The following is a 24545-nucleotide window of genomic DNA, read 5'->3' on the forward strand; positions in this document are numbered from 1 at the left end:
TCCTAATGCTGATGGAAAACTCTGGGTTTTGGTGACTCCTGACGTGCCCCAGTGGGGCTTGGAGAAATGTGTCACCCCTGAACGTGCGCAGGACGGATCTGGAAGGCCTGGAGCTGTAAGATAGGAATTAACTGGAATGACAAATTGCAAGGGAATGACAAGCCAGTGTTTCTCAGCTGGCACTTCCCTGTTACATGCTTACAAAACTGTTAACTATGGAAAACAAAAGATGGATGGAAGCTCTTTTACTAAATGGTTTTTATAGGAAAAAAACAAAGAGAAGTTTGATGTAGGCAAGCTCACAGATAGGCCTTGTTTTACTGCTGGGGAACGTAAATAAATTTTCTTTGCTAATGGAATTTTATGGTCTCAGATACAGAAAGATTTGCCCTTTATTTTAATGACATCCAAATTAAAGTAGTGACTTGAAGTGGTAGAGACTGGCCTGGGGATACAGTGAACACCTCTCACCATAGAGGTGATGCTTACAAGATTTTTAGATACAATTTTTACAACATAATAAAATTGTTGAATATGGTATAAAAACGTGCTAGATTTAGTTTCTCCATTTCTTTTTGTGTACACATCAATCAAAATAAGATCAACTGTAGAAAAGAACAGGATTTTGTCTTGTCAGGAAAGGTTGGATCCTTGAGGTCCCATCCAACCTGCGATTCTAGGATTATTAAACTGAAGAGAAATAAACATCCATATCTTGTAGCTATGTTTTTCCTTCAAAACATTTTGCAGAATAATTACTGCTGAAACAAAGGAAGCTCAGAAAATTGCAACACTGGAGCTTTTGGGGGAGGAAAAAAAAACCAGCCAAAAAGAAGTTCTGATATTCATTTCTAAGTTCTAATAAATACTTCAATTATATTATGCTTTGCCAGATCTGGCCTCTAACTTTGGACTTCATCCAGTTCCCTGAAGAACCAGAGGAAATTGAGCTCAAAACTTTGGTTGTGCTCTTTTCTGAATGGCAAAATACAACCCACCAATTTCACTGGCATTTTTCATTTGGCAACACCACTGGAGGCATTTTCCTGAAGCAGAGAAGCAAATCCCTTTTTTCTCTATTTAAAACTACAAGTTATTGCTCAGGGACGTGCTCAAGCTTTTAAACATGGAGCAGTAATTATTATTTAATTATTTCCATTTGGACATTCCTTTAAGAATTACAAAGCTTCACATCTGCACTTACATATTATAGAGTGAGGAACAGAGGAACACCAACACTTTCAAAGACAACTACTAAAAATGGCAATGTGAGCTTTTACCTTGAAGTGTAACATTCTGGCAGGGCCTTGGTCTTGCAAATATTCAGCACATGAGCACTCCTACTAAAGCAAGATTCATCCATAGGCTTTATCACTAGTGGAGTTTCCTTTTATTTATATATATTTTAAGGCAACATATTATGAAAGTTGGAAGGAGGAAAATAACCTGGGAGCAGGAGGTGGGGTCCCTATCAGTGTCCATGGATGGCCTTGGACTCAGCACCTCAGCAGAGACACCCCAGTGAGGCCACTGGCCTGGCCAAACCAGAACTTTGTGTCAGAAAGAGAAATCATTCCATGTTTTTTTCCCAGTACTCCCACATGAACACCTTCCCTCTCTAGTGCAATACCCTGCAGAAGTGACTACACCTAAAAATAATTGCTAAGAAAAGGTTCCAGCATTTATCAAAGGTCTGTACTGCCTTTCTAACCCTTCCTTTGTTCGCTGGCAGATGATGATGTACAGAATTGCATAGGAAAACAGAACATAAAAAGATAAAAATTAACTTAATTTACACAACCAATAAGAAAGTTTAAAGCAACGAAAGAAAAATAATATAAAGGCTAGATACATGAAATGCCAGTTCAACGGTATTAAGCTTTGGTAGAACAGTTAAAGAGCATAGCACCAATAAAATCCAACGTCAGCAAAGGCTTCAGTAGGCATGAGCTGTGATGAAAATGTAGATTTTGGCAAGAAAAGTGGTGTAGGTTCCCTGGCGCCAGAGTTTCATTTCCACATCCAGCAGGAAGTCTTTGGGCTCGCTGACCTGGCGCTGCAGGTAGACGATGCCAGTGTAGGCGTTGAGGCGGCGGGTGCTGAAGAATCCCTCCTCGTTGCCCCGGGTGATGGTGAGCGCGATGCTGTCCCCGGCGTAGGCGGGCGAGGGCCCGATGCGGAAGATGTGCGCGGGCACCACGATGTTGGTCTGGAAGTTGAGCTGGTAGTAGGTGATGCGCACCGGCGTGTTCTGGCACTCCAGGTAGTTGAAGCAGCTGATGCGCTCACACCTCCTGGGGAAAGAGGAGAGAGGCACCTTCAGCGGCCAGGGAACAGCAGGGAAATACATAAAAACCTGGGGGCATTGCCAAGGACCAGACTGACTGATGCCTTGATGTTGCGGTGCGATGGAACAGCCTGTCTCAGTCATCCCAGTTCTTTCCCCAGGTGTGCCAATAACCTCTCCCTTCCCCTCCCTTGCCCCCTTGCTGAGAGCTGTCCCTCAATCTTGGCATTCCAGAAAGGGCCTCATGTGATTGGTGAAGTTCAAAAGATGCCTTTCAACCCTGGGGACATTGGGCCATCCAGGTGTCATTTGTCCCCTGAGACTTCCCCCCCCTTACCTGGTTGGTGGGATCCCTACTCCTTCCCTCCCCCTCTCCCTGGGGTTAAAAGACACAGCAACCACGGGGTTCCTTGGTTCTGTTGGAGCTGTTGCTGCATGCAGAGGCCTGTGTGCCAGGAATAAAGCTCTCCAGCAGAACCAACTCCTCTTCCTTCACCTCACCTTGAAGCTTCTCCACCAAGGTAAACCTAGGCTCCTGCAAGCCTGGACTTGTCCCAGGTGCCCAGCTGCAGCGTCCAGCCAGCCAAAGGTGTCTCTGAGGTGAAACCACCACAGCTGCCGCCCTTGGGCAGCAAGGGCCAGACGAGCCCAGGCGTGTTCCATTCAGCTATATTGGTATTTAATTCCCATACCTTAGGATTTCAGCTTTTATATTTTTCATACATTTGTAATCCTGCAATTCTTTAGTGTATAACTCTAAACTCCATACAGAGTGTCAGCTGCAGCTTTCCCATTTTGGGCAGACACAACAATTCCTCTCCGGGCCTGGCAGTCAAGGACACCTCACTGCCTCAGGCCCCCAGAGATGGAAACAAAATTGAGTTTGGGGGGAGCAAACTTGGGGTCAATGACTTCATTACCTGAAGCTGTATTTGGAAGACTAACACCCAATATGCAAATGGACCAAACTTATAAAAGTATAAAAACCTGTGACCTGTGACTACACATTTTGGGTGTAGCCCCTGGGGGCTTTTTTCTGCCCTAAATGTACCTGAAGGCCAGTCAATAAATATAACAGCTTTTTATTCTCTTAATTTTGTCTGGCCTCTGTTTTTAGGTAGTCCCATCAGGACAAACTGCATTCCCAAGCCTCAGTGTGTGATCAGCAGCTGCTTGTTCTGCCCTGCCAGTGCCCAGGACACCTCTGGGTGTGTAGGTGAGAGCAGCACAGCCCGAGGCACAGATCACAGCCTGGGGAGAGCAAGGGGAAGCTCCACAGGAACAGCCAGAGCCAGGCTGAACGGCACAGAGCTGGGGGGAGCCAGGGGCTCATCACTGGCAGGGCTGGGGCACTGCTCCTAGAAAATAACAGTGAGACCCCTTGAAAAGGTACCTAAAACACGGGAGTGGGAAACAAACTCCTCAACTGGCAAAGCTGCTCAGCTCTGTAAGGCAGGAAAAGCATGTTTTAAGCCATAAGCAACTAAACATGGGCTCCCAAAGCACTGGCAGCCACTGAGGCAGAAAATGGGCAAGGAGATTTTGGGGCTCCTGAGCCCCAGCTGCTGAGGAGCTGGGGATGTGCCATCCCCAGAATCCTGTGGCCTGGCAAGCTCAGTATCCTGCTCCCATTCAACACTCCCTGAGGAACTGCAATGTGAGTATTAAGCAGGGAGCCCCAAACCCACTGTCAAAGTGGAGCACTGAGCAGCCTGGCTGCTCCTGCTCTGATACAAACAGCACAGAAGATCACACTTTAAAACTTAATTATAAACAGAGACATTTTAGAGCTGCAAGGAGAGCTGCAGGCTCTGGTCTCTGCTGTTCCAGTAGCAGCTGGAGGGCAAACAGGGGCTCTAGGGCTTGAGAGAATGAAGGATAACCAGACACAAACTCTGCATGGGGAAGGTTTATGAGCTCCAGGTACCAAAGCAGCTTCTCAGAGCTCTGAGCACACACACCCACCCACAAACTAAGCACCACACAGCAGCAGAGGCACTGGGCTGGCTCTGGTGCTGCCCCAGGGCCATACTCACATGTCAGACACCTTCCTGTAGTTGGAAGGGCACTCGAAGGACAGGCAGCGGAAGCTGCCCTGGATGTTGTAGCAAGTCTCTGCAGCTGAACAGTTGTGGCTTCCTATTGCACACTCATCAATATCTAAGAAGAAACACAAGAAAAAGATGTTCTAAGTTCAAAAGTAAGAATTAATTCCTAGTATTTTTCAGGAATAAACAAACCCCACCAGGATATAATTAAGCCATGCTAAAAGACAACAGGACCTTCTCACTGACTTTTTGAGACTGGAGAAAGCTGGGCTGTGCCAGAAGAATGCATCTGTGCATTAAGGTAGCTCTGGATTAAAGCAGAGGAACTAAAATAAATCTGGAGTTAAAGCAGGCAAAGGCAAAGTGGTCACTGCTGTCCTACAGGATCCAGGAGATGTAGAACATGGGAACTCAGAACAACCCTTCAGAACAAGGCACAGAGTTTAGAAAACCTAAATACAAGTATCTCCCCATAATGAGATGTAATTACAGAAGACATAATAAAGAGCACTTAAAAGCTCAAAGACACCAAAGAATAATGTGGCTACCTAAATAACACATAGCCACAAGCCCAAGCCATGGGCCTGACAATGCTGAAAGCCAGATGCAGAGACAAGGATCCAGCCTGAGCAGGAAGCATTGGCGGAGCCCTGGCACTCACACTGTGTACTCCCAAATGTCCAGACAATGCACAGGGGCTTTAAAATGAAATAAATTCCAACAGACAAGGCATGTGGACTGTGTAGGGCCCTGCAGCTCTGCCAATTCCCACAGAGCAGAGACTCTTAGAGGGAAATCACAGCCTTCCACTCCCTCCATTCCCCTGGGATGAGAACTGATCTCACACACTGAACGGGCTGGTTTGAAAGTCTTGCAAAGAAAAGTATACAATAGGAAATAGGAGGGAATCAAAGTCAAGTAAATCCCTTGCTGGTTCTCAGCAGTGCCCGTAGGTGAAAAGAAAATTTCTTCCATATTGCAATCATTGTCATGAAAGCACTCCCTGTACCACTTTGGCTGCGCTGCAAAACACCACAGGCAGTTTCTGTAAAAAAGATCCATATGTTGAGCCACTACTCCATGAGATACAACCCATCTTTTGAAAATAGGGTACAAGGAACATTCCACCAGTAACTCTTCAGAACTGGTCAGATGTGAGCAACTGGAGCCAGATCTTTAGCTGGGGGGAACCAACATCATCTCCCTGCACAGAGGAGCCAACAACAGAGCCAACACCAACCCAGCCTTCCCTTGACCACATTTTCAGACACACCTCAGTATCTGCCCAAACTTGTACCTACAGACCTGCAGAGCTCCAAAAAGGGGATATATCCAGGGGAGCTGCAGTTTTCTAAAGGTGAACTTTATGTAAGAATTTAAGTGCAGATGGATATTACTGCAATCATACTTAAAAACACATTTGAAAATATTTTAAAATGTTTCTAAAGGATTTTAATTGTCATTTCATCTGCTTCACTGCTCCACAGTCAGGATTAAGTATGCTCATGCTGCTCAGGATTTACAGAGAAAATTCACCGCCGTTGGCACTCAGAATTCAAGCACAGGAGATACATAACCAAATTCTTCATTACATGAAGGGTTCCTGAAAGAGCCCAGGCAGGAAATGCCTGGCAGTTGGTGTAAGGACTGCAGGAATGTGCAGAGGACTAAAGGTAATCAGATCCTCCATCAGGTTACACAGGCAGTGCATCGTTTGGAAAGGGGGGCTCAGCTCAGAACCACACAGCTGCACACCAGATGAAAACCACTCGACTCCCAGCAGACATCTCCACAATTCTGAGGAAAAGGGGTATGTGAAGGGAGGGTACTTGTCATTTCACTAACATTTATTAATGTCAGCACGATTAAGCTTAGGTGACACTGCGGGATGGCCAAGTTTCAATTACAGCACCAACATTTAATCTCCCAGTTTTCTGGAGGAGAAAACTGTAACTCATAAAGCAGCCACAGATTTCTACATCTGGCACCTCTAATACCCCTGATCACTGAGTGCTGTTCCAAGGTGCACACACAGCTCACGTGAGTCATCAAGTGCCTCAGTTTGAGGGATGAAGTGGGCTCCTGGGGAATTCACTGAAGCAATCAGCTCACACTGACAGCTGAGTTGCCACAGCACTGTCCTCTAGCACAGGAAAACGGACTTTGCAGATACCAATATTTGGCAACTTTGTCGAAGACTGACTTTGGAACAGTGACTGATACAAAACGTGGGGGTTTGGCTGAGCAACTCTAACGGCTGAGCTCGCTGCAAGGGTGTGAGCTGCCCACTCCTGAGGTGCTGTTACCTCTGCAGGTCCTGCCGTTGGCTGCCATGGTGTAGCCCTGCTCAGGACAGGCGCACTGGTAGCTGCCGGGGACGTTGACGCAGCGGAAGGTGCACAGGATGCCGGCGCTCTGGGCACACTCGTCAATGTCTGTGCAAAGAACACAGTCACAGCCCCCACACACAAAACAAACAAAACAAACCAATAAACAAAACACAGATCTGCAAAGGCAGGCTGCAGGACACCAGGAAACTCTCACCTGACACCTTTATCATATATTGCTAAACGCGAGCACAACCATGGAGGTCTGGCATTGCTTTGGTGCTTTCTGAAATGCTGAACACCAGCCTGCTCCCAGAAATACTGGCTGCAAGCAGTACACACTCATGGGAAGGAATAATGAGGGTGGGGCATGTCTGAGTTTGAAGCACTGTCTCTCTCTGGTGCCTCTGTAATTGAGAGAACCATAGAATCACAGACTGCTTTAGGCTGGAAGGGAGCTTAAAGCTCATTCCACCCCCTGCCATGGGCAGGGACACCTTCCACAAGACCAGGCTGAACATGGCTTTGAACACTCCAGGGATGGGAAATCTCTCTGGTCAACCTGTGCCAGGGCCTCACTCCCCTTTCAGCAGTGAATTTTTCACCAGGCTTCCCTGTGCTAGGAAGGGTGTTGGCTTCCTCACCATTCCTTAAACACAGACTCTCCAGCATGTCAGCGCTGGTAACTTCAGCTAAAGAGGTAAAACCCTTCCTCTCCATTCTGATCACTCTGCTCCTCATTTACTACAGCAGCAGTCAGAGCAAACCTTCACTCAGCAGTGCAGGTGTTCATTGATGCAATACAGGAATATCTTCCCACCTGATTTCTTCGGTCAGCTGTGGCCCCATGAAACCATTACAACAACATCCCAGGCCGTGCAGTCCCACAGGTGTGCTCCACCCACTGAACTGCACTGTGCAGTACCTGAGTGACTTTTTGCAGCCTCTGTAGCTCACAACCATCCTCAGGCATCACCTGCAGCATCAGGGGCTGCTGAGGGTCAGAGAGTTCATCCTGCTACAGAGAATAAACACACGCCCCTGACCTGGTGAGGCAGCACCTTACCTTTACAGGAATGCCCATCCTCTGCCAGCTGGAAGCCTTGCCTGCAGTAGCACTGGTAGGAACCATAAACATTGGCACACTCCTGGCTGCAGGGACTGTTATCACATTCATTCACATCTGCATCCAAAAACAAACACACAGAGATGGTCACAGTGCTTCAGAACTGTGTCTTCCACCCTTTCCTGCCCCTGAAAACCTTTACCTTCCACTCACAGTGACTAAGGAAGGACTAATTTGTTCCTTTTTCCTGCTCCCTAGGCAGAATGCCAAGAAGCTGGAGCATGTCTGTTGCACCTGAATTTCATTTCTCCATATGCCAGTGGAAACACACACACATGCAGACATTTGTTTCAGACTTCACAGGTTTCAGTTCACTAAAATATGTAACTGTTGCCCTAAAAAAATCATGGAGAACTCAAAAATTTTCCATTCAATCCAAAGTCGTTTTTTGTAATTTTGTCACTACCAAGTTTCACGTTTATCAAAATTTGAATGGTTTCCTGTTTTAACTTTGTTCTGCTCTCCTGTCATCTGAAAGGAAAGCAAAGAGTACATGGGGAAAGAAAGGAAAAGGAGAAACTTGCTGACACTCATCTGACAACTCCAGTGTTTGAGGAACGTTTGAAGGAGCTGGGACTGTTTAGCCTGGAGAAGAGGAGGCTTAGAGGTGACCTTGTTGCTCTCTACAACTTCCCGAAGGGAGGTTGTAGCCAGGTGGGGTCGGTCTCTTCCACCACGCAGCACTGACAGAACCAGGGGACACAATCTCAAGCTATGTCAGGGAAGGGACAGGTTGGATATTAGGAAGAAAATTTTCACCAAAAGAATAAAGTACTGGAATGCTCTTCCTAGGGAGGTGGTAGAATCACCATCTCTGGATGTGTTTAAAAAACGACTGGACATGGCACTTGGTGCTACAATCTAGCTGAGGTGTTAGGGCACAGGTTGGACTCGATGATCTTTGAGGTCTCTTCCAACCTCATGATTCTGTGATTCTGTGACTGTCTGCAAATCTGAGCACACAAAGGTCACTGCCTTTATATTTCACCTCAAGGCCTCCTCCTAAGACCCCAATCCCCGCAGCAGCTCGTTCCTCACGGAGGAGCGCGGTACCTTCGCAGTGCTTGCCGTCGTAGGAGAGGCGGAAGCCGGAGGAGCAGGCGCAGTGGTAGGAGCCGGGCGTGTTCTCACACGTGTGCTGGCACAGGCGCCCGGGGTAGTTCCAGCACTCGTTTATGTCTGCCAGCAACAAGCAAACCCACAGTCAGCTGAGGGACACGAGCAAACGAGGTGCAGGAGGGTATTTCTTAAAGTGTCAGAGATTGGTTTGCAGAGCGTGAAGTGCCGCAACCTCGGGTTGGAGGCTGTGTGACTCTGAGCTCTAATTGCTGCACGGGGGAACCAAAGACAAAGTGCTGTGTCATGGCTCTTGGGAGGACAGTGCTGGAACCTTCACACAGACAAACTCCCACAGCAGCAGAAGCACAACCCACAGGGAAGGACTCTGCAGATGGTTTAAGTGACAACCTGCAGTTCAGGCAAGCCAAGGGCGCCTGGGCCCAAGTGCCAGCTGGGAGTGACAGAGCCCTGGATGTGCTGCACAGCCCAGCTCTGGAGCTGATGCCACCCTCTTCTGAGGCACTGCACAGCACAACTCAGACTGCAGTGGTGCTGAGCCCTGCACAATCAGACTGCAGTGGTGCTGAGCCCTGCACAATCAGACTGCAGTGGTGCTGAGCCCTGCACAATCAGACTGCAGTGGTGCTGAGCCCTGCACAATCAGACTGCAGTGGTGCTGAGCCCTGCACAATCAGACTGCAGTGGTGCTGAGCCCTGCACAATCAGACTGCAGTGGTGCTGAGCCCTGCACAATCAGACTGCAGTGGTGCTGAGCCCTGCACAATCAGACTGCAGTGGTGCTGAGCCCTGCACAATCAGACTGCAGTGGTGCTGAGCCCTGCACAATCAGACTGCAGTGGTGCTGAGCCCTGCACAATCAGACTGCAGTGGTGCTGAGCCCTGCACAATCAGACTGCAGTGGTGCTGAGCCCTGCACAATCAGACTGCAGTGGTGCTGAGCCCTGCACAATCAGACTGCAGTGGTGCTGAGCCCTGCACAATCAGACTGCAGTGGTGCTGAGCCCTGCACAATCAGACTGCAGTGGTGCTGAGCCCTGCACAATCAGACTGCAGTGGTGCTGAGCCCTGCACAATCAGACTGCAGTGGTGCTGAGCCCTGCACAATCAGACTGCAGTGGTGCTGAGCCCTGCACAATCAGACTGCAGTGGTGCTGAGCCCTGCACAATCAGACTGCAGTGGTGCTGAGCCCTGCACAATCAGACTGCAGTGGTGCTGAGCCCTGCACAATCAGACTGCAGTGGTGCTGAGCCCTGCACAATCAGACTGCAGTGGTGCTGAGCCCTGCACAATCAGACTGCAGTGGTGCTGAGCCCTGCACAATCAGACTGCAGTGGTGCTGAGCCCTGCACAATCAGACTGCAGTGGTGCTGAGCACTGCATATCTCATGCTGCAGTGGTGCTGAGCACTGCCTCAGGGCCCAGGCCCAGCCAGGGTGAGCTGCCAGCCCTCCCTGCCCCACGTACCGATGCAGCTGCGGCTGAAGGTGTCGTACTGATAGCCCATCCTGCAGTCACAGCGATAGCCCCCGGGCAGGTTGTGGCACAGCTGCCCCTCTCCACACCGGTGCACCCCAGTCTGGCACTCGTCCACATCTGCAGAGCCAGAGAGGGCAGCAGCATCAGTACAGTTTGCTTAAAACCAGCGTTTATAAAGAGACACAAAAAAGTCCATTTAATGGCAGGATTAGAAACCGGACAGGAGGAATACCACCAGCTTCTCTCTCCATGCTCTTCTCAGAGGCAGTTCAGCCAAGCCTGGGAAAAGCAGAGCCTTACCTTCAAAGTGAAAATGGTAACTCGACTTGCAATGGGGTTCTCCCAGTATATTCTGCATTTCAGTGTAAACACACTGATTCTGATCAAGCCATGACATTTAAACCCCCCATTCTGATGTTCTGCTATTCCATGAGTCACACCAAGCCATTTAAAGCAAAACAAGAACCAGCCAGAAATTCTGCTCATCCCTTCAATTAAAGCAATTGCTATTTTCATCTCCACCTGCCCTCTCAGTCTGCTCCTGCTGTCTACCTTTTGCTCTTTCCCAATGTTGATTTTTTTCTTTTCTCAATCAGCTCCCATTTTCATATTCCCCACAGCCTCTCATCCAAAATCCAATACCAACAAATTAGTTGCTTCTCCACTCACACACATCATTTCCAATCTCATTCAAACATCCTTGGAGGAAGATGAGAGTTTTCAATACAGGCTGATTTACAAGACTTGCAACATGACTAAATAGCTCATCAGCATCTAACAAATCCCTCTTACCATCTGTGACAAGAAGCATCAAAAAGTCTGATTAACCCTCAGAACTGTGTTTTTCATCAAGTATTCCAAGCTCTGCCACTTCCTAAGCCAACATATCCTGATTTTTTCCTATTGTTCACATCTTCAACTACTTTTACAACCCAAATCCCTGTTCATGTAATTGTGGAACCTCGTCCAACTGGGACTCCTGCTTCAGATGCATTTGCAGAGGGCTTTGGCCACAAGCCATGGCAGGCAGGGCACTGAGGGGAGGGGCACCTGACCAGGCCATGGTGGGAAGAGTGGGGTCATGGGAATTAGCACTATGCTAATAGGACTATCCTATATTTGGTCAAGTTTCCAGTTCTTGTTTCCAGTTGGCTCCATGCCTAGTTCATGTAAGGTCAGGTTCTGAGCTCACCTCTGTGATTGCACCTGTGTCCCTGTACCTGTCTGCATTTGCCCTGCCCAGGGATCTTTGGAATCTAGCCTCTGTCACCTGCACCATGTTTTGTTATTTTGGTTATTGCAGTCTGCATCTTCTGGGCTATTCCACTGTTCCCATTTCTCATTTATTAGCAGCTCCTCCCGGCCGAGCTCACAGTGAGCTTCTAAGCCCATCTGCAATAATCATCAGGACGGATCTCTAAGGCTGGAAATTCACCATACTGCCCTATTTGAATTCATAAATTTGAGCACTGAATCATTTCAGAGGGCTCCTGGGCAGTTGTCCATCAAACAAGAGCCTTGGAGAGGCTGCACCCACACAGTCCCTGCTGGCACTGGGGTCAGGGATGGCAGGGAGTGCCCCTCACCATGCAGGAACTCCTGACAGCAACTGAGATTTCTGCTGGAACACCAAGTTACCAGTTTTCTTTTAATCAGAGGCAGCAGCAAAACCAAGGAAGTCTCTAATGCAGATAATTTGTAAAGTAGCAGCTTTATTTGTAATGAATTAATGTGTGCAACCATTTTGCTAGTTTGTCCAAAATTCTGTATTCCATTACATTCAGACTTTAATTAGTTCTAGGGCATTACACCATCAGCACTGTGCCTTATTTCACACTTACAGCAGTTTTCAGCGAAATCTAAGAGGCAGGTTTTAATAACTCATTTGCTAAATTAGAAAATCTGAGCATTTTAAAGACAGATGAATTCTCTAAACAGAGGAGATGACCCTACAAGTGTCGTTCTGCTGAAGAAACACGTGCAGATGATGTTTTTACTACTGTGAAATGAATAAATCTGATTCAGGGATCTAATTAGCTATTGTAATGCCTCACAGACACTAGTCTTTATCACAGAGAGAGGAAATTAGGACCATATGCTTTTCTTCTTTCTTCTCTGTGCTCTCTGCCTACTTAAAAAAAAACATTCAAAAAAATACCAAACAACACAGACCAGCAGTAGGGACAGAGTGCACACAGCAAAGACAGAGAAATCACTAATTAACATCAATTATGTGTTCCCAAAATCAAGCTAGAGAAGCCTCCTTATGGCTGCTCCTGAAGAGCCTGGAGAGTGCTGTAAAGCAGAGACTGAAGGCCATCAGGAATCACAATGCATTGTGTTATCTCACTGTGCTCTAGAGCAGAGATGCTGGAGGATGAATGGCAATTTCCTCCTCTCTCCTGGATTTACACAGAGTAACTTTTTTGTTTTTAGGAACAGCTGGGGAGAAAAGCTGGATTCTTTCTGTCCCATCAGTTTGAAATTTAGGAACATAAGTTGCCCCAGCTATTACAGAATCACAGAATCATTAAGGATGGAAAGGACCTCCAAGATCACCAAGTCCAGCTGTTGATCCAGCACCACCATGTTCACCACTAAGCCACGTCCCCAAGTGCCACATCCACATGGTTTTTGGCCACATCCAGGGATGGGGACTGCACCCTTGCCCTCGTTTGCAGAGCATGCAGGGCAAAGGCTGCTGGCACTGCAGCCAGGACAGCTGTGCTGCTCAGGGCTGACTGCTGCCTGGTGGGAGAAATGGCATTCAGGGAGACTCTGGCATGGTGGTCACCCTAAGAACAACCTCGGGGTAACCACACGCCAGGTGGTGCAACCATCCCCAGCCCAGGTGGCCTGGCTGAGAAAGGACTGATCAAAAGCAGCTGCAGAACTGTGTCTGCACAGAACTGAGAGGGACAGGACTTTTGGAGCTTCTTTTTGTAAGAACTGAAATATCCCAGGCTGTAACAGGACAGCAAAGAACACTGCACTGCTTTGCCCTGAACTTACAAAACACCGTATTTGGAAGCTTTCTCAATTTCCTCAGTTGCACACATAACCTGCTCCTTCCAAATCTGCTACTTCCAAATTTTCTCCCCCTGCCCACTGACCACACATGGTCTGGAGAGTCCAGGGGACAAATGAGAGGAGGTAGAGGATGATGAAGAGCAAAAAGGTGAATGCAGAAATATCTGTGCAAATGGGGTCTAGCTGTACTGCTGGTGCACTACAAGCTGCTCACCATGGCCAAATTAATGGCTGTCAACACAGTTCCCACTCACCTGCAGCACCACAAAGCACATTTTGTTAATCTGCCATCCTGCCTTTATTCCAGGGGAAGGTAGGTAAAAATCACTGAGATATCACCACTAAGCAAACTGCTGCTTTGTCATTTCTTTTTTTCTTTTCCCCCACTGTCATTTCAGGATTTCCTATCTTATGTAACCTGGAACACGGGGAATCAGAGAACACCCAGCCAGCCTTGCCTTGGGCACCAGGGGCTGAGCTTCCCAGCCCTTGGTGCCTCATGTGCTCATTTACAAACAAATGCTAACAAGCACTGAAATCTGCTATTCTGAGTCTGTAACTCCCTAAATACACTGGAACAAACACAAATCAGGATCAAGCTGCATGCCAGCCTATATGAATATTTCATATACTCATTCTCCTCAGAACTTTTTTCACACAGTGAGAATTTATCCTAAACACCCTCACAAGTGGATGTAATGGGGGACACCATGCACAGAACATCCCTACAAAGAAAATCCACTTGGTGCTAGTCTTGTGAGCCCCCAAAACCAGCATGCCTTGTTTACTGCAGATCACATCACTTCCAGGGAGGTACTACAAAAACCACCTAGGCATTGTGGTCTTGACTGATGAGTTTAAAAAGTATTAAAACCCACTCTCTCCAGAGTGGAAGTCAGTGAAATCTGCAGCCAAAGCCAGCTGGTGAGCATACCAAGAGAAACTCCATGGAGCAATGAGACATCAGCATCCTGCAGCACAAACAAATCCCAGAGCTGCAGGGACAGCAAACTCCCACTCCTCAAACACATTTAGGAATCTGGAAGTAACTCCAAATATCTCTTTAGAAATGAAATAGATGTTTCCCCTGGGAGAGCCCCTCCCAGCCCCAGGCTGCCCTCACCGACGCAGCGCGTGCCCTCCTCGTTGGAGTGGTACCCTCTGCTGCAGCTCAGCGTGTTCCTCTGGCACGTGTAGGACCCCACGGTGTTGATGCAGTTGAATCCTGGCTTACAGGGCTCAGGGAGAGACGTGCACTCATTGATATCTGGTGAAGAACATGAACAGAGCAGTGAGAGATGCTGTGTAACCCTTCTGGTCTGCTTTCTTCCATCCGTCACTTCTTTTTCTTCACTTCAGTTTCTCATGCTACAAAGGTAAGGCTGATGAAGGTCTGCTGTGGGGATAGCTCCAAATTCAACATGCAACTATGGGCAGCAGCATTAAGCTCACAGCAGGGTTTACAGAAAACTCCAGCTCCAAGGGGTCAGTGCACAGCTCCCAGGAGGCCCAGGAGCTGCAGCACAGGGCACACACCCTGCTGCTCAAACTCACCCACACAGTTGCCCTCGGGGTCTTGCAGGAAGCCATCCATGCAGCGCTGCTTTGACTCACAGTAGAAGGAGCCCTCTGTGTTCTGACAAACAAAGTTCACCTTGCAGCTGTGAGTTCCTCTCTGGCACTCATCGATATCTGTTCAGCACACAAAACACCACACTGGGGTGAGCTCAGCTCTACCTTTCAGTGGCCCTCATGGCCAGCTAACCTCCAGAAAGAAAATTAGGAGGCATTATTTCAACAGACACGTGTTACCAATGGGAAATCTGAGGGTTAAGTGTGTGTGCTCTTGGACATCACTTCAGGATTTGTCAGGTCCGGCAGCAAATTTGATTCAGGTCCCTACTGCTCTTGCAACCCACAAATACCAAAATATCTGCAGTTTTTTACAGGCTACTGTAAAACAGTTTGTAAATATAATAATCCTTTATAATCTAATTTCAAGACTAGAAAGTAAATTAGATTAGTAATAAATGTTAGAAATGCTCTAGAATCAGCCAATAGAACAAGGCATTCACAAAACAGCCTCTTCAAGTAAACCAAGCTTTATTTATGACAGCTGTTTATAAAGGGAGATTTCTGGTAATTTCTATTTTATGGCTTTATGTTCTACATCAAAAGCTAAGCTCCTTCCTTAGGCATCTCTTACTGCAGCTGTCAGGAAACTGTAAAACGTGTAAGTGTAAATAAGAGTGAGTTTTGCCCTGAAGGCAGGGCACGTGTGTCCCTTGCACACTCCTGTGCTGCTGTGAGCACTGATGTTCCCTTCTTTGTTAGACACCTACAGGGACAGGGGGGATGAAGAATAACTTCTTAACCCATTCCAAATGGTTACATGTAAATGTAAATAAATGCTGACAAGGATTCTGAGCACAGGAAGGACGGGGCTGTCAGCCCCATGTTCCATTCAGGCTGGGAATTTTTGCTGGAATCGTCAGCAAACAGCATCAGCTGAGCCAGGTAGAGGAGCTAAGGGGGATTCCTCCATCAGGGAGATGTCAAATCCTAATTCAGAAGGTTTTATCCATGTTCTAAGTAATTTACAGTTATCCCTGGAAACCATTTCAAATGAGTGAATGTGCAGGAAGAGCCTGTAAAGCCCAACACCTGCACGATGAGCAGCCTTTTTTGGCTGCAGTGCTGGTATCACAGAGCAGCAAGACCAGAGTGCTCTGCAATCCTTTCCCCCTCAGTGTGAGAGCTGAGGACCTTCCCTTACCCACACACTCTCCATCCTTCAGCTCGTGGCCAGGCTGGCAGCTCAGCTCCTGCAGGCAGCGGAAGGAGCCCATGGTGTTGACACAGTGCTCTCTCCTCTGGCAGGTGTGCCTCTCTGTCACACACTCGTTGATGTCTGTGAGAAAGAGGGAACAAATCAGTGCCACAGGGTGCCACGGGATCTCCCTCTTCCTGCTCTTCTGGAAGGAGCAGAAAGCTCAGATGAAGGACACTCAATACAGGCTTTGTTACAGGGCTCTGATGATGGAAGATGCTTTTAGTCCAGGCTCTTTAGTTAGCACAGAGTGACTGAAGAGACACAAACCACAGGGCATTTCCTCCTCCTCCCCTCTTCCCAAACACCATGGGGATGGTGCAGGCACTGGGGACGGGGATGGACAGAACTGAGGAAAGGCAGGGTGGGCAGAGGATTGATGACCAGCTGGTGGTGAAGGGATGGGAACTCCTGGACAAGGGAATGAGAAAGGGATTAATGTCCCTTGCTCCTCTCCAGACTTCCACAGCCCAGGCCACCGAGCAGCCCTGCTGCCTTAGGCCAGGCTGCCAGGGGCTGTGGGGCAGCACTGCCTGGGGTGGGAGCTGAGGCTGCCTGCTGAGCTGGGCCATGCTGACACCTATTCCCTAAGGAATACAGCACTGGGACCGGATATGCAGGAACTCATGGAGAGGAACCCTGATAGCTCAATCAAGTCTGTAAATTTGTATTTGGAGCTTTAAAGAGATTTGATTTCAGCAAGTGGAGTAGTGAAAAAGTTCTTTTTAAGAAATCACTTGAACACAAGATTGCAGAGCATGGGACAGGGAAGGAATATGAAACACCTTTAAAATGATATGTTTTGATAGGCTTGGATGAAATAATCTAAAATTCAGGTTTTGCTTATGTTAATAATGAAAGCTTGAATAGCATGATGAGCAAATACTTAGAAGCAACAAAAAGGGGCAGAGACTGGGAAGAGAAATTTTCTTGCCAACCTCCAACAAAACCTCACACATTCCCCGTTCTATATAAAGCTAAGAATTGCTAGAGCTAACAAAAGCCAAATGTGACCAGCACCATTACCAGTCCTCTGGCTGCTCTGTGCATGAAGCTGTTTTCATACTACACAATAAAGAAAGTATTGTTTAAATCAGATTTTCATTTTGGCTGTAGAACCTCATTCTCAGATAAGTACATCAATATATGACTTCCCCTGTGGGGCACGAAAACAGGAAAAGCCATTCGAAAAGATTTTTGTATTTAAAAATGTGCCAGCTGGTTTTCTAGCAAAGAAATGAGAAGAAGCACCTTCACTTCTGGTGAAGTAAAACCCTTCAGTTCCTGGTGGGTTTGGATAACTGGTGATGTGCACTGAGTTTTGCAAGACTTGCATTAGCTTGTTTACATTCCACTTCTCACTTATTCCTATTTTCCTTTTTTTTGCTCACTGTTTGCCATTGCCACTCTCCACATGCTCTAGGCTTGCTTTCCAAAGCAGCTGGTTAATCCACAGCAAGGTCCTGCCCATCACCTGGGCCTCTTTCTACCTGTCCCACATGAAGTCTAAGCTCCTCCACTGAGGGGCAGGTCCTTGCCTGCCCCAAAGTTCCTGCAGGGTTATGTCCCCCTAATGCCTGTGCAGTTTCCCACTTTCTATTAATTGGTATTATCACAATGAAGTAGAGTAAGAATAATTTCACAAGTGAAACCCCCCCACATGCTGGGAGACGAATACAAGGTGCTGTGGTAGATCCCTCTCACCTACTTAGACTTAGTTCTTTAAAAGATTTTGATTTTTTAAAAATTTATTTTAGAGGAAACCAGCAATGGATGGCCGCTTAATAGCACCCAAAGCACTGCAAGACTTTCTGCTGGCTGTACCACAGATCTGAGATTATCTGCTCTTGCAAACCACAAAAAGGCTCTCACATAAACAAACTGACAGCATCACACTGCAGCTCATGAGCTTGAGTCAGTGCAGCACCATGTCAAAAGAGAAAGTATGTTTGTCTGACATGTGAACCAAAGAGGGTAGGAGGCATTCCATGTGATCAGCAGGTGGATATTGAGTAACAGGCATTAAAAAAAGTTGTGATTTAACAGAGAGAAAACAATCTAATATTATTTCATGTTTTGTCTGTATTTTTGATTCAATTTTCAAAACTCTGAGTGCGTGAAAAAATATGCAGAACTAGCTGGAACATATCTGAGGAAATTAAAATGATGGAAACTGGCAGATTACAATGCAGTATTCTCATTTTCAATGGAAGTTTTGTGCACATGAGACACTGACAAGTCCTACAGCCTGACTGTGAGCTGGGCTGAGCTGCAAGGCTTAAACCCTGAGCCATGGCCAAGCAAAGTTCTGCTCTGCCTGTCCAGAGTCAGGGCAGGAGCTTCTGGCTGTGCCATCAGGCCAGCTGCCAGCCCACCACAGTCCCCTGGCCAGTTTAGCATGCAAACATGCCTGGTTTTGTTAATTTTGCTAAACAAATTCCTAAATTTGCCATAGAATCCAGAGTGCCCGTGACCTGTCTCCCTCCAGTCCTGGAGCCAACTCCCCAAGTCAGTGAGATGCTTGACAGAGCACTGGGGATAACAGGAGTTATGTTTTCAGTCTCAAACACAGCTAATTCCAACACTGGACCAGCTCTGGTATTCATCCAACCCAATTAAGGCTGCGAGGCAGGGTAAGATGATGTTTTCTTTAAAAAACAGGGAAAAGAGGAAAAATAACTCAGTACTATACTGAAAACAAGGCACACGGTTAATTTTTGAGGAATCTACTCCGTCTCTGTGTGTGGCAGCAACATTCCTCACTCTGTGTCAGCAAAACCCAGAATGAAATGCAATCATGTAATAACTCTTTTTTTTCCACAGAAAACAAACAACACACACACGATCCCTGAGCACATCTGTTGCACCCAAGAGCTGGCCTTTCTGCCATCAACATTTTACCTACTGCTATTTATTTCAATATGCACTTTGACATCAAAACCTCATTTTGATGCACCTTCTATTAAAAAAGTGAAATGCAGACTTTTCTTGTGCTGCATCTGCAGTTTCTCATTATTTTTTCCTCTTCAAATCGCCTCAGCTCTGTTGGCTTTATGGGGACATGTCTGTGCAATGCAGGCACTTTGCTATTTTGCAGCCACCCACCCTGTGGGTCCAGGAATAAAGAGACCATGTCCTGCTGTCTGTCAGGAGGGAACTGAGGTGGGAGTAGCAAAGACAGGAGCAGAGCTGTCAGTGTGCAGTGGGTGGTGGGAATGACTTTGCCTGAAAGTCACCAGAAAAGCAACACCCAGCCTGGCTCTTATCTCTGGAGAACACAGAGCTTCTAGCCCAAAGGCATTGCAGTGTCTGCTCCCAAAGACACACAGAGGGGCTGTGTGAGAGCTGTTTAAACTGCTGGGGACTCCTCTCAGTGCATGGCTGGCTTTTGGGGAATCCTGGGTGTCCACTCCTGAATGCACCCGGAGTTACAATTCCCCAACTTTGACTAAAGGGAACTCCACAGATCAAAGATTATCAGCTGCTTTGTGGCTGTGCAAAGATTGTTCCTCCTGTCCCTAAAATATGCAAAGAGTAGCATCCTTAAACCAACAAGAATTTGCAAACTAATTACCAAAGGTTTTCTCCCGGTGTTTGAGACAGTTCAAGGTGGAGAGCAAGCTGTTAGGCTGGAAAAGGATACCCCAGGAGAATAAGGCAGTGAGCAAAGCACAAACCACAGTGTATGCCTGTGGCTTTCCCCTTCGACTACAAAAGTAGGAAAAAATGTTAAACATGGCAAATGTTCTGGTGGCACCACACACGGAGCAGAGCTGGGTGGGAGCAGGCAGCACACACAAAAAGGGACGTTTTTTAGGTTATTTAAAAGGATACCTGTAAAAACTGCCCTGCATTAGAGGAACACAGAAGTTTGGTGTTCAGTAAGGGAGAAGAGCTTCACAAATGAGAGTTGGGGCTTTGCTTCCATGAGTAGTGCCTGAGGTGTATCTGGTATCAGCCATAATCAAACTGTTCCCATGTCATGGGGCAGAGGGAGAACGTGAGACAAAGGCAGCACTTGGCACCTGCACAGCAGCTCCTGCCAAGGCTGCAGACACAGGCACTGGTTTAGTTCCAGAACACTGCTGGGAGAGGTGAAAAAGGACAGATCCATCCTTCCTGCACCGTCCAGGGAAAACATCAGAGGGGTCAGTGGCAAGAGTCGGGAGCAGAGCTCGAGGAGGGGCCGTTCCTGGAGCTGCCAGGCTCCTGAGCAGGAGTGTGGTGCCTGCAGCAGGCTCTGGGCACACCCTGGGCACCTCCAGCACCAGCACCAGCTCAGGCTGAGCTGTCTCATCAAGGCCTCTTTCCTTCCAGTGCTGCTCTCTCAGCCATTTCATTGGAATCAAATAATTTCATTAGCTTCCCATCCTTACCAGTACCTCTGATTTCAAAATAAATAATAATAACAACTAAAAAATAAAAATCCAGTGTCAACAATTTAAGGAACACCCAAAAGGTGGTAAATCACAGTTCTTCTCCGGATTCTGACACTGCAGAAGTTTTCCTGCTCATGCCCAAATGCACACGGTGCTTATTAACCAGATGGGATCACTGAGCTTTAAAGACAGGAACAAAACCAAAGCTGTGGTGGTCAGAAAAACAGTGTTATACATGTAGGGGAGAAGGACAGGGGTGGAAGAGAGCTCTGCATTCACACAGGACATCACAGCCATGGGCACTGATGCTTTCATGGATGACTGGAGGTCTCCAGGTGCTCCATTTTTCCAGGCAACACTCCTGCTGCCTCCTAACTCAGCCTCTAGAAAAATACCCAAAAAAGAAACTATTTCACATAAGCTGAGGTCCTGGCTGCTGGAAGCAAAGTAAATCCTCATAAATACACTTGTAAAAATTGATTGGTTTCTTCCATGAAGTCAAACAGCAGGGATGATCCAGCAGAATTATGATGCATCTTTGACTTTTACACAAAGAAATTTATGCCAGAATCAACAAAGGACTCATATGAATTTTACAATGCCCTCCCTTTGGAATGGATCTTTTCTAGTGCCCACACTCACATGGATTCTTGAGCTGTATTTCTGAAGTTCTGTTGTTTGGTGGTGTCTAGAACTTGGCAGCATGAACTGTGCAGAGAGATCAGCTGCTCTGACCCCTGAGCTCAGGCTGCAGCCAGCAGAGCTGCTGTGCTCCCCACCCTGTGGGCTTGGGGCTCCTGCTCAACGTTCTCTGCACCCTGAGATGGCTGGGGAAAAACCAAACAGCACACAACTCATGAGGTGAAGAGCTGAGCAAATGGTGCATGTGTGATGTGTGTTTGTGCTGAGTGGCTCCGAGATGTCAGATGCAGGGATGGTGGGGAGGTGCTGCAGAGCATGGAGAGCTGTGATGCTGAGGGAGGGCGTGTGCCTCTCGTCTTACCAACACATTTCCTATGCCTGTTGAGAATAAAGCCCTCTGCACACATCCCACTGTGGCTGACACAGGAGAATGATCCCAGTGTGTTCTCACAAAACTGTCCGCTGGAACAAGCCTGAGCACCTGTGAGGCACTCATCCAAATCTACAGCAGCACGGGGCAGCCAAAAGGGAAAAACAGAACTCCATTAGAACAATCCTGAAATGAAACAACATTTCTTTCACACCGGGGATGCCGAGATGAAGTGTGCTGGAGCTCCCACATCAGCACCAGGCTGCAATACATGCAGTGTTACACTGAAAACAAGGCTGGAATAAATGCTCAGAGACCATTCAGTCCTTGATCACACTCCTGTACTTTTGTCATTCCAGAAAGAAATATCCTTAAAAACAGGCAGGCATTCACATAGAGACAGTGCACACTTCTTGAAAGAAACCTGTTACAGTGCCCCACCACCCTCACCATCAGATCCTGACTTCAACAGAGATTATAAATGTCCCTTGCCAATGTTTAAACTCACTGCTTCCACTGACAAATACAAATTTTTTCATTTCCTGTAGGAAAACGATTGCCTTGAAATGCCCCTTTTGATGCTGACATTAATTAATCAAATTAGCTTCCACCACACTTGGGTAAGCAGTGCACTGTGAATATTTCATCTGGTGATATTAAAATCCCATTTTCTTCACAGACTGTCTGGAATTTTATGAAAATGATTTGTTATTCAATAAGATCTAAGATTAAGAGTGATGTGGATCATTTGTGAGCAATTCTGAGCATTGGGAGCTCCTGCTTGTATTTCACTGTTACTGCTCCCTTACTTAGAGATTTATAATTAAGGTATGTCACACGACATGGCTTCTGAGCCCCAAGCCCTCCCTGGGCAAACACATCCTTTGTGACAGCTCAAGAATGCCCATTTAAAATGTCTGTAATGTGAACATGGGTGAGGATGCAGCTTTGGAATTCACTGCTCATCTCTGGGCAGGCCAGAGCTCCAGCAGCAAATGAACACCTGCAGCTGGCCCAGCTCCCATGGCATGTCCTGTCTCAGCTGTGAAGCCTCCCCAAGTTCAGGTTTCCAAGGCAAGAGGAGCTCAAAGCAAACAGAGCAGATGCCAGGGCAGAGCTGTGCCCTGAGGGTGCCCAGGACAGCAAAGGTGTCCTGCTCGCTGCTCCTGCTCCCAGCCAGAGTGCTGAGTGTCCACAGCTGTGCACACAGAGCCTGGGGAGGAACCTCAGTGGGAAGAGAAACCAGAAGGGCTGTAAAAAAGCCTGCAATGTCAGAGGAAAGAAGCACCAGCCCGGGCTTGCCTCCACCTCGCCAGGTAACAGCCATGCTGTGCCTCAGGAGGTATCTGTGAGGCATAACTGGGATTCCTTCTGCCAAAGGGTCTCTCTGATGGCACTGCAATTCCCAAAATGAGGAACAGCCCGGGGTGTGAGGTACACAAACATTTAACCATGGCTCTGTGGGGAGCCCAAAGCACTCACCTTCACAGGAAACCCCATCAGCCATGAGCGTGTACCCAGCCATGCAGGAGCACACAGCATCTCCCTCCACGATGTTGCACAGGTGCTTGCAGGGGCCGTTATCTGCACAACACAAAATTGCACAGTGCATCAGGACCCCCAGCACAGATCAGCTGCAGTTCCACACTGCCAGGCCAGCCAGGCACAATCCCAGCTCAGACCAGGGGAATCAGCCTGGAACCAACCTGTCCAAGCAGCCCTGAGCTCTGCTTCCCACCCTGCTGCTGCACACAGAGACAGCTGGCCCCTCCTGCCTGCACTGCTCACACCCCTGCACTGTTCACATCCCCTGCACTGCTCACATCCCTGCACTGCTCACATCCCTGCACTGCTCACATCCCCTGCACTGCTGCACTGCCCACCCCAGCCTGAGGAGCAGTGGGGAACAACCCTGGACGCAGAGAGCAGCCTCAGATTTCTCCCTTGGGTTTCCCCTGACAATTCCTCAGCCTTGTGCCACAGCAACAGGTTAAAGCTGTGCACTGAAATCAGACTGGAGGAGAGATGAGAGGAGCTTTATTCTGTCTCTAAACATTCCTCTGCAACTGACACCTCCAACGTACCTTTGCACTTGTCCTGCTCTTCCTGCAAGGACACCACGAGGATGGGCTGGGAGGGAGAAGCTACTGGAGGGATGGTGGCTTCAGCTTCCAGCCTGGTCATCTGTCCTCTGTCAGGATCTGCAAGGGAAGGGAGGATCAGGGACAGCACCATCCCCACCAGACACCCCAGAGCAAGGGGTGATCCCATTCATCCCACTTCATCATGGTTTGGAGAAGGAAACAAATATCATGGACACAGATCAGAGAGCCTGGCTGACAGTGACTTCTGTAAAGTACTGCAATATCTGAATAAACTACAAAGCACTATTTTAATTTTTAAAACATTTGCTGTATTTTAAATACACTGCCTGTCTTTCATTTGGTATTTGATGGAAAAAACCCCAAGCTTTGACCTTATCCTGTCCATCCTTTTTCAACACAGACAAACAACAAACATCTTTACAAGCACAGGGTTCTTTGGAATGACTTTTGTACAGCCAAGTGGAAAACATGACAGCTGCTGTCTGCCACTAATATTTTCAGCAGTCAGTAATGTAAAAGGTATCAGGAAAAAAAGAGCTCTGTTACATCAATAAGAGTATCAGTATCATCAAAACAGAAGCCTAAATCCATAGTGCTAAATTGTCCCTTAAGAGGGATGTGTCCTGTCCCCACTGAGTTCAAGGGTCACCTGGAGCAAAGTGTGATCCCCAAAACAGTGACAACCTTAAATGACCAAGGGTGACTGCAGCGCAGGTTTGGGGTGTGGGAAGTGATTTCTTTCCTTAAACAAATTAAATCAGCACAGACACGTAACAGGTTGTGGAACAGAGACAAACAAAATTCACCTGCTTGGAGCACAGCCTGAATGAATTTCCCAGGAATG

At 47.5% G+C, this 24545-nt stretch overlaps 1 protein-coding gene across 1 annotated transcript in view; it reads right to left on the bottom strand.

Annotated features, from left to right (window-relative positions):
• Positions 1 to 241: 241 nt before the first annotated feature.
• Positions 242 to 24545, bottom strand: part of FBLN2 (fibulin 2) — an 82549-nt gene continuing 58245 nt past the window's right edge. The window contains 11 exon segments of the mRNA XM_031063507.1: positions 242 to 2294; positions 4324 to 4447; positions 6642 to 6770; positions 7729 to 7845; positions 8842 to 8967; positions 10334 to 10462; positions 14499 to 14642; positions 14930 to 15067; positions 16152 to 16286; positions 23079 to 23180; positions 23681 to 23797. Coding sequence (XP_030919367.1) covers positions 1937 to 2294; positions 4324 to 4447; positions 6642 to 6770; positions 7729 to 7845; positions 8842 to 8967; positions 10334 to 10462; positions 14499 to 14642; positions 14930 to 15067; positions 16152 to 16286; positions 23079 to 23180; positions 23681 to 23797 — 1619 coding nt within the window. The 3' untranslated portion in view covers positions 242 to 1936.

The sequence above is a fragment of the Geospiza fortis genome, unplaced genomic scaffold, assembly GCF_000277835.1.
Source record: "Geospiza fortis unplaced genomic scaffold, GeoFor_1.0 scaffold394, whole genome shotgun sequence".
Taxonomy (NCBI): Eukaryota; Metazoa; Chordata; class Aves; order Passeriformes; family Thraupidae; genus Geospiza; species Geospiza fortis.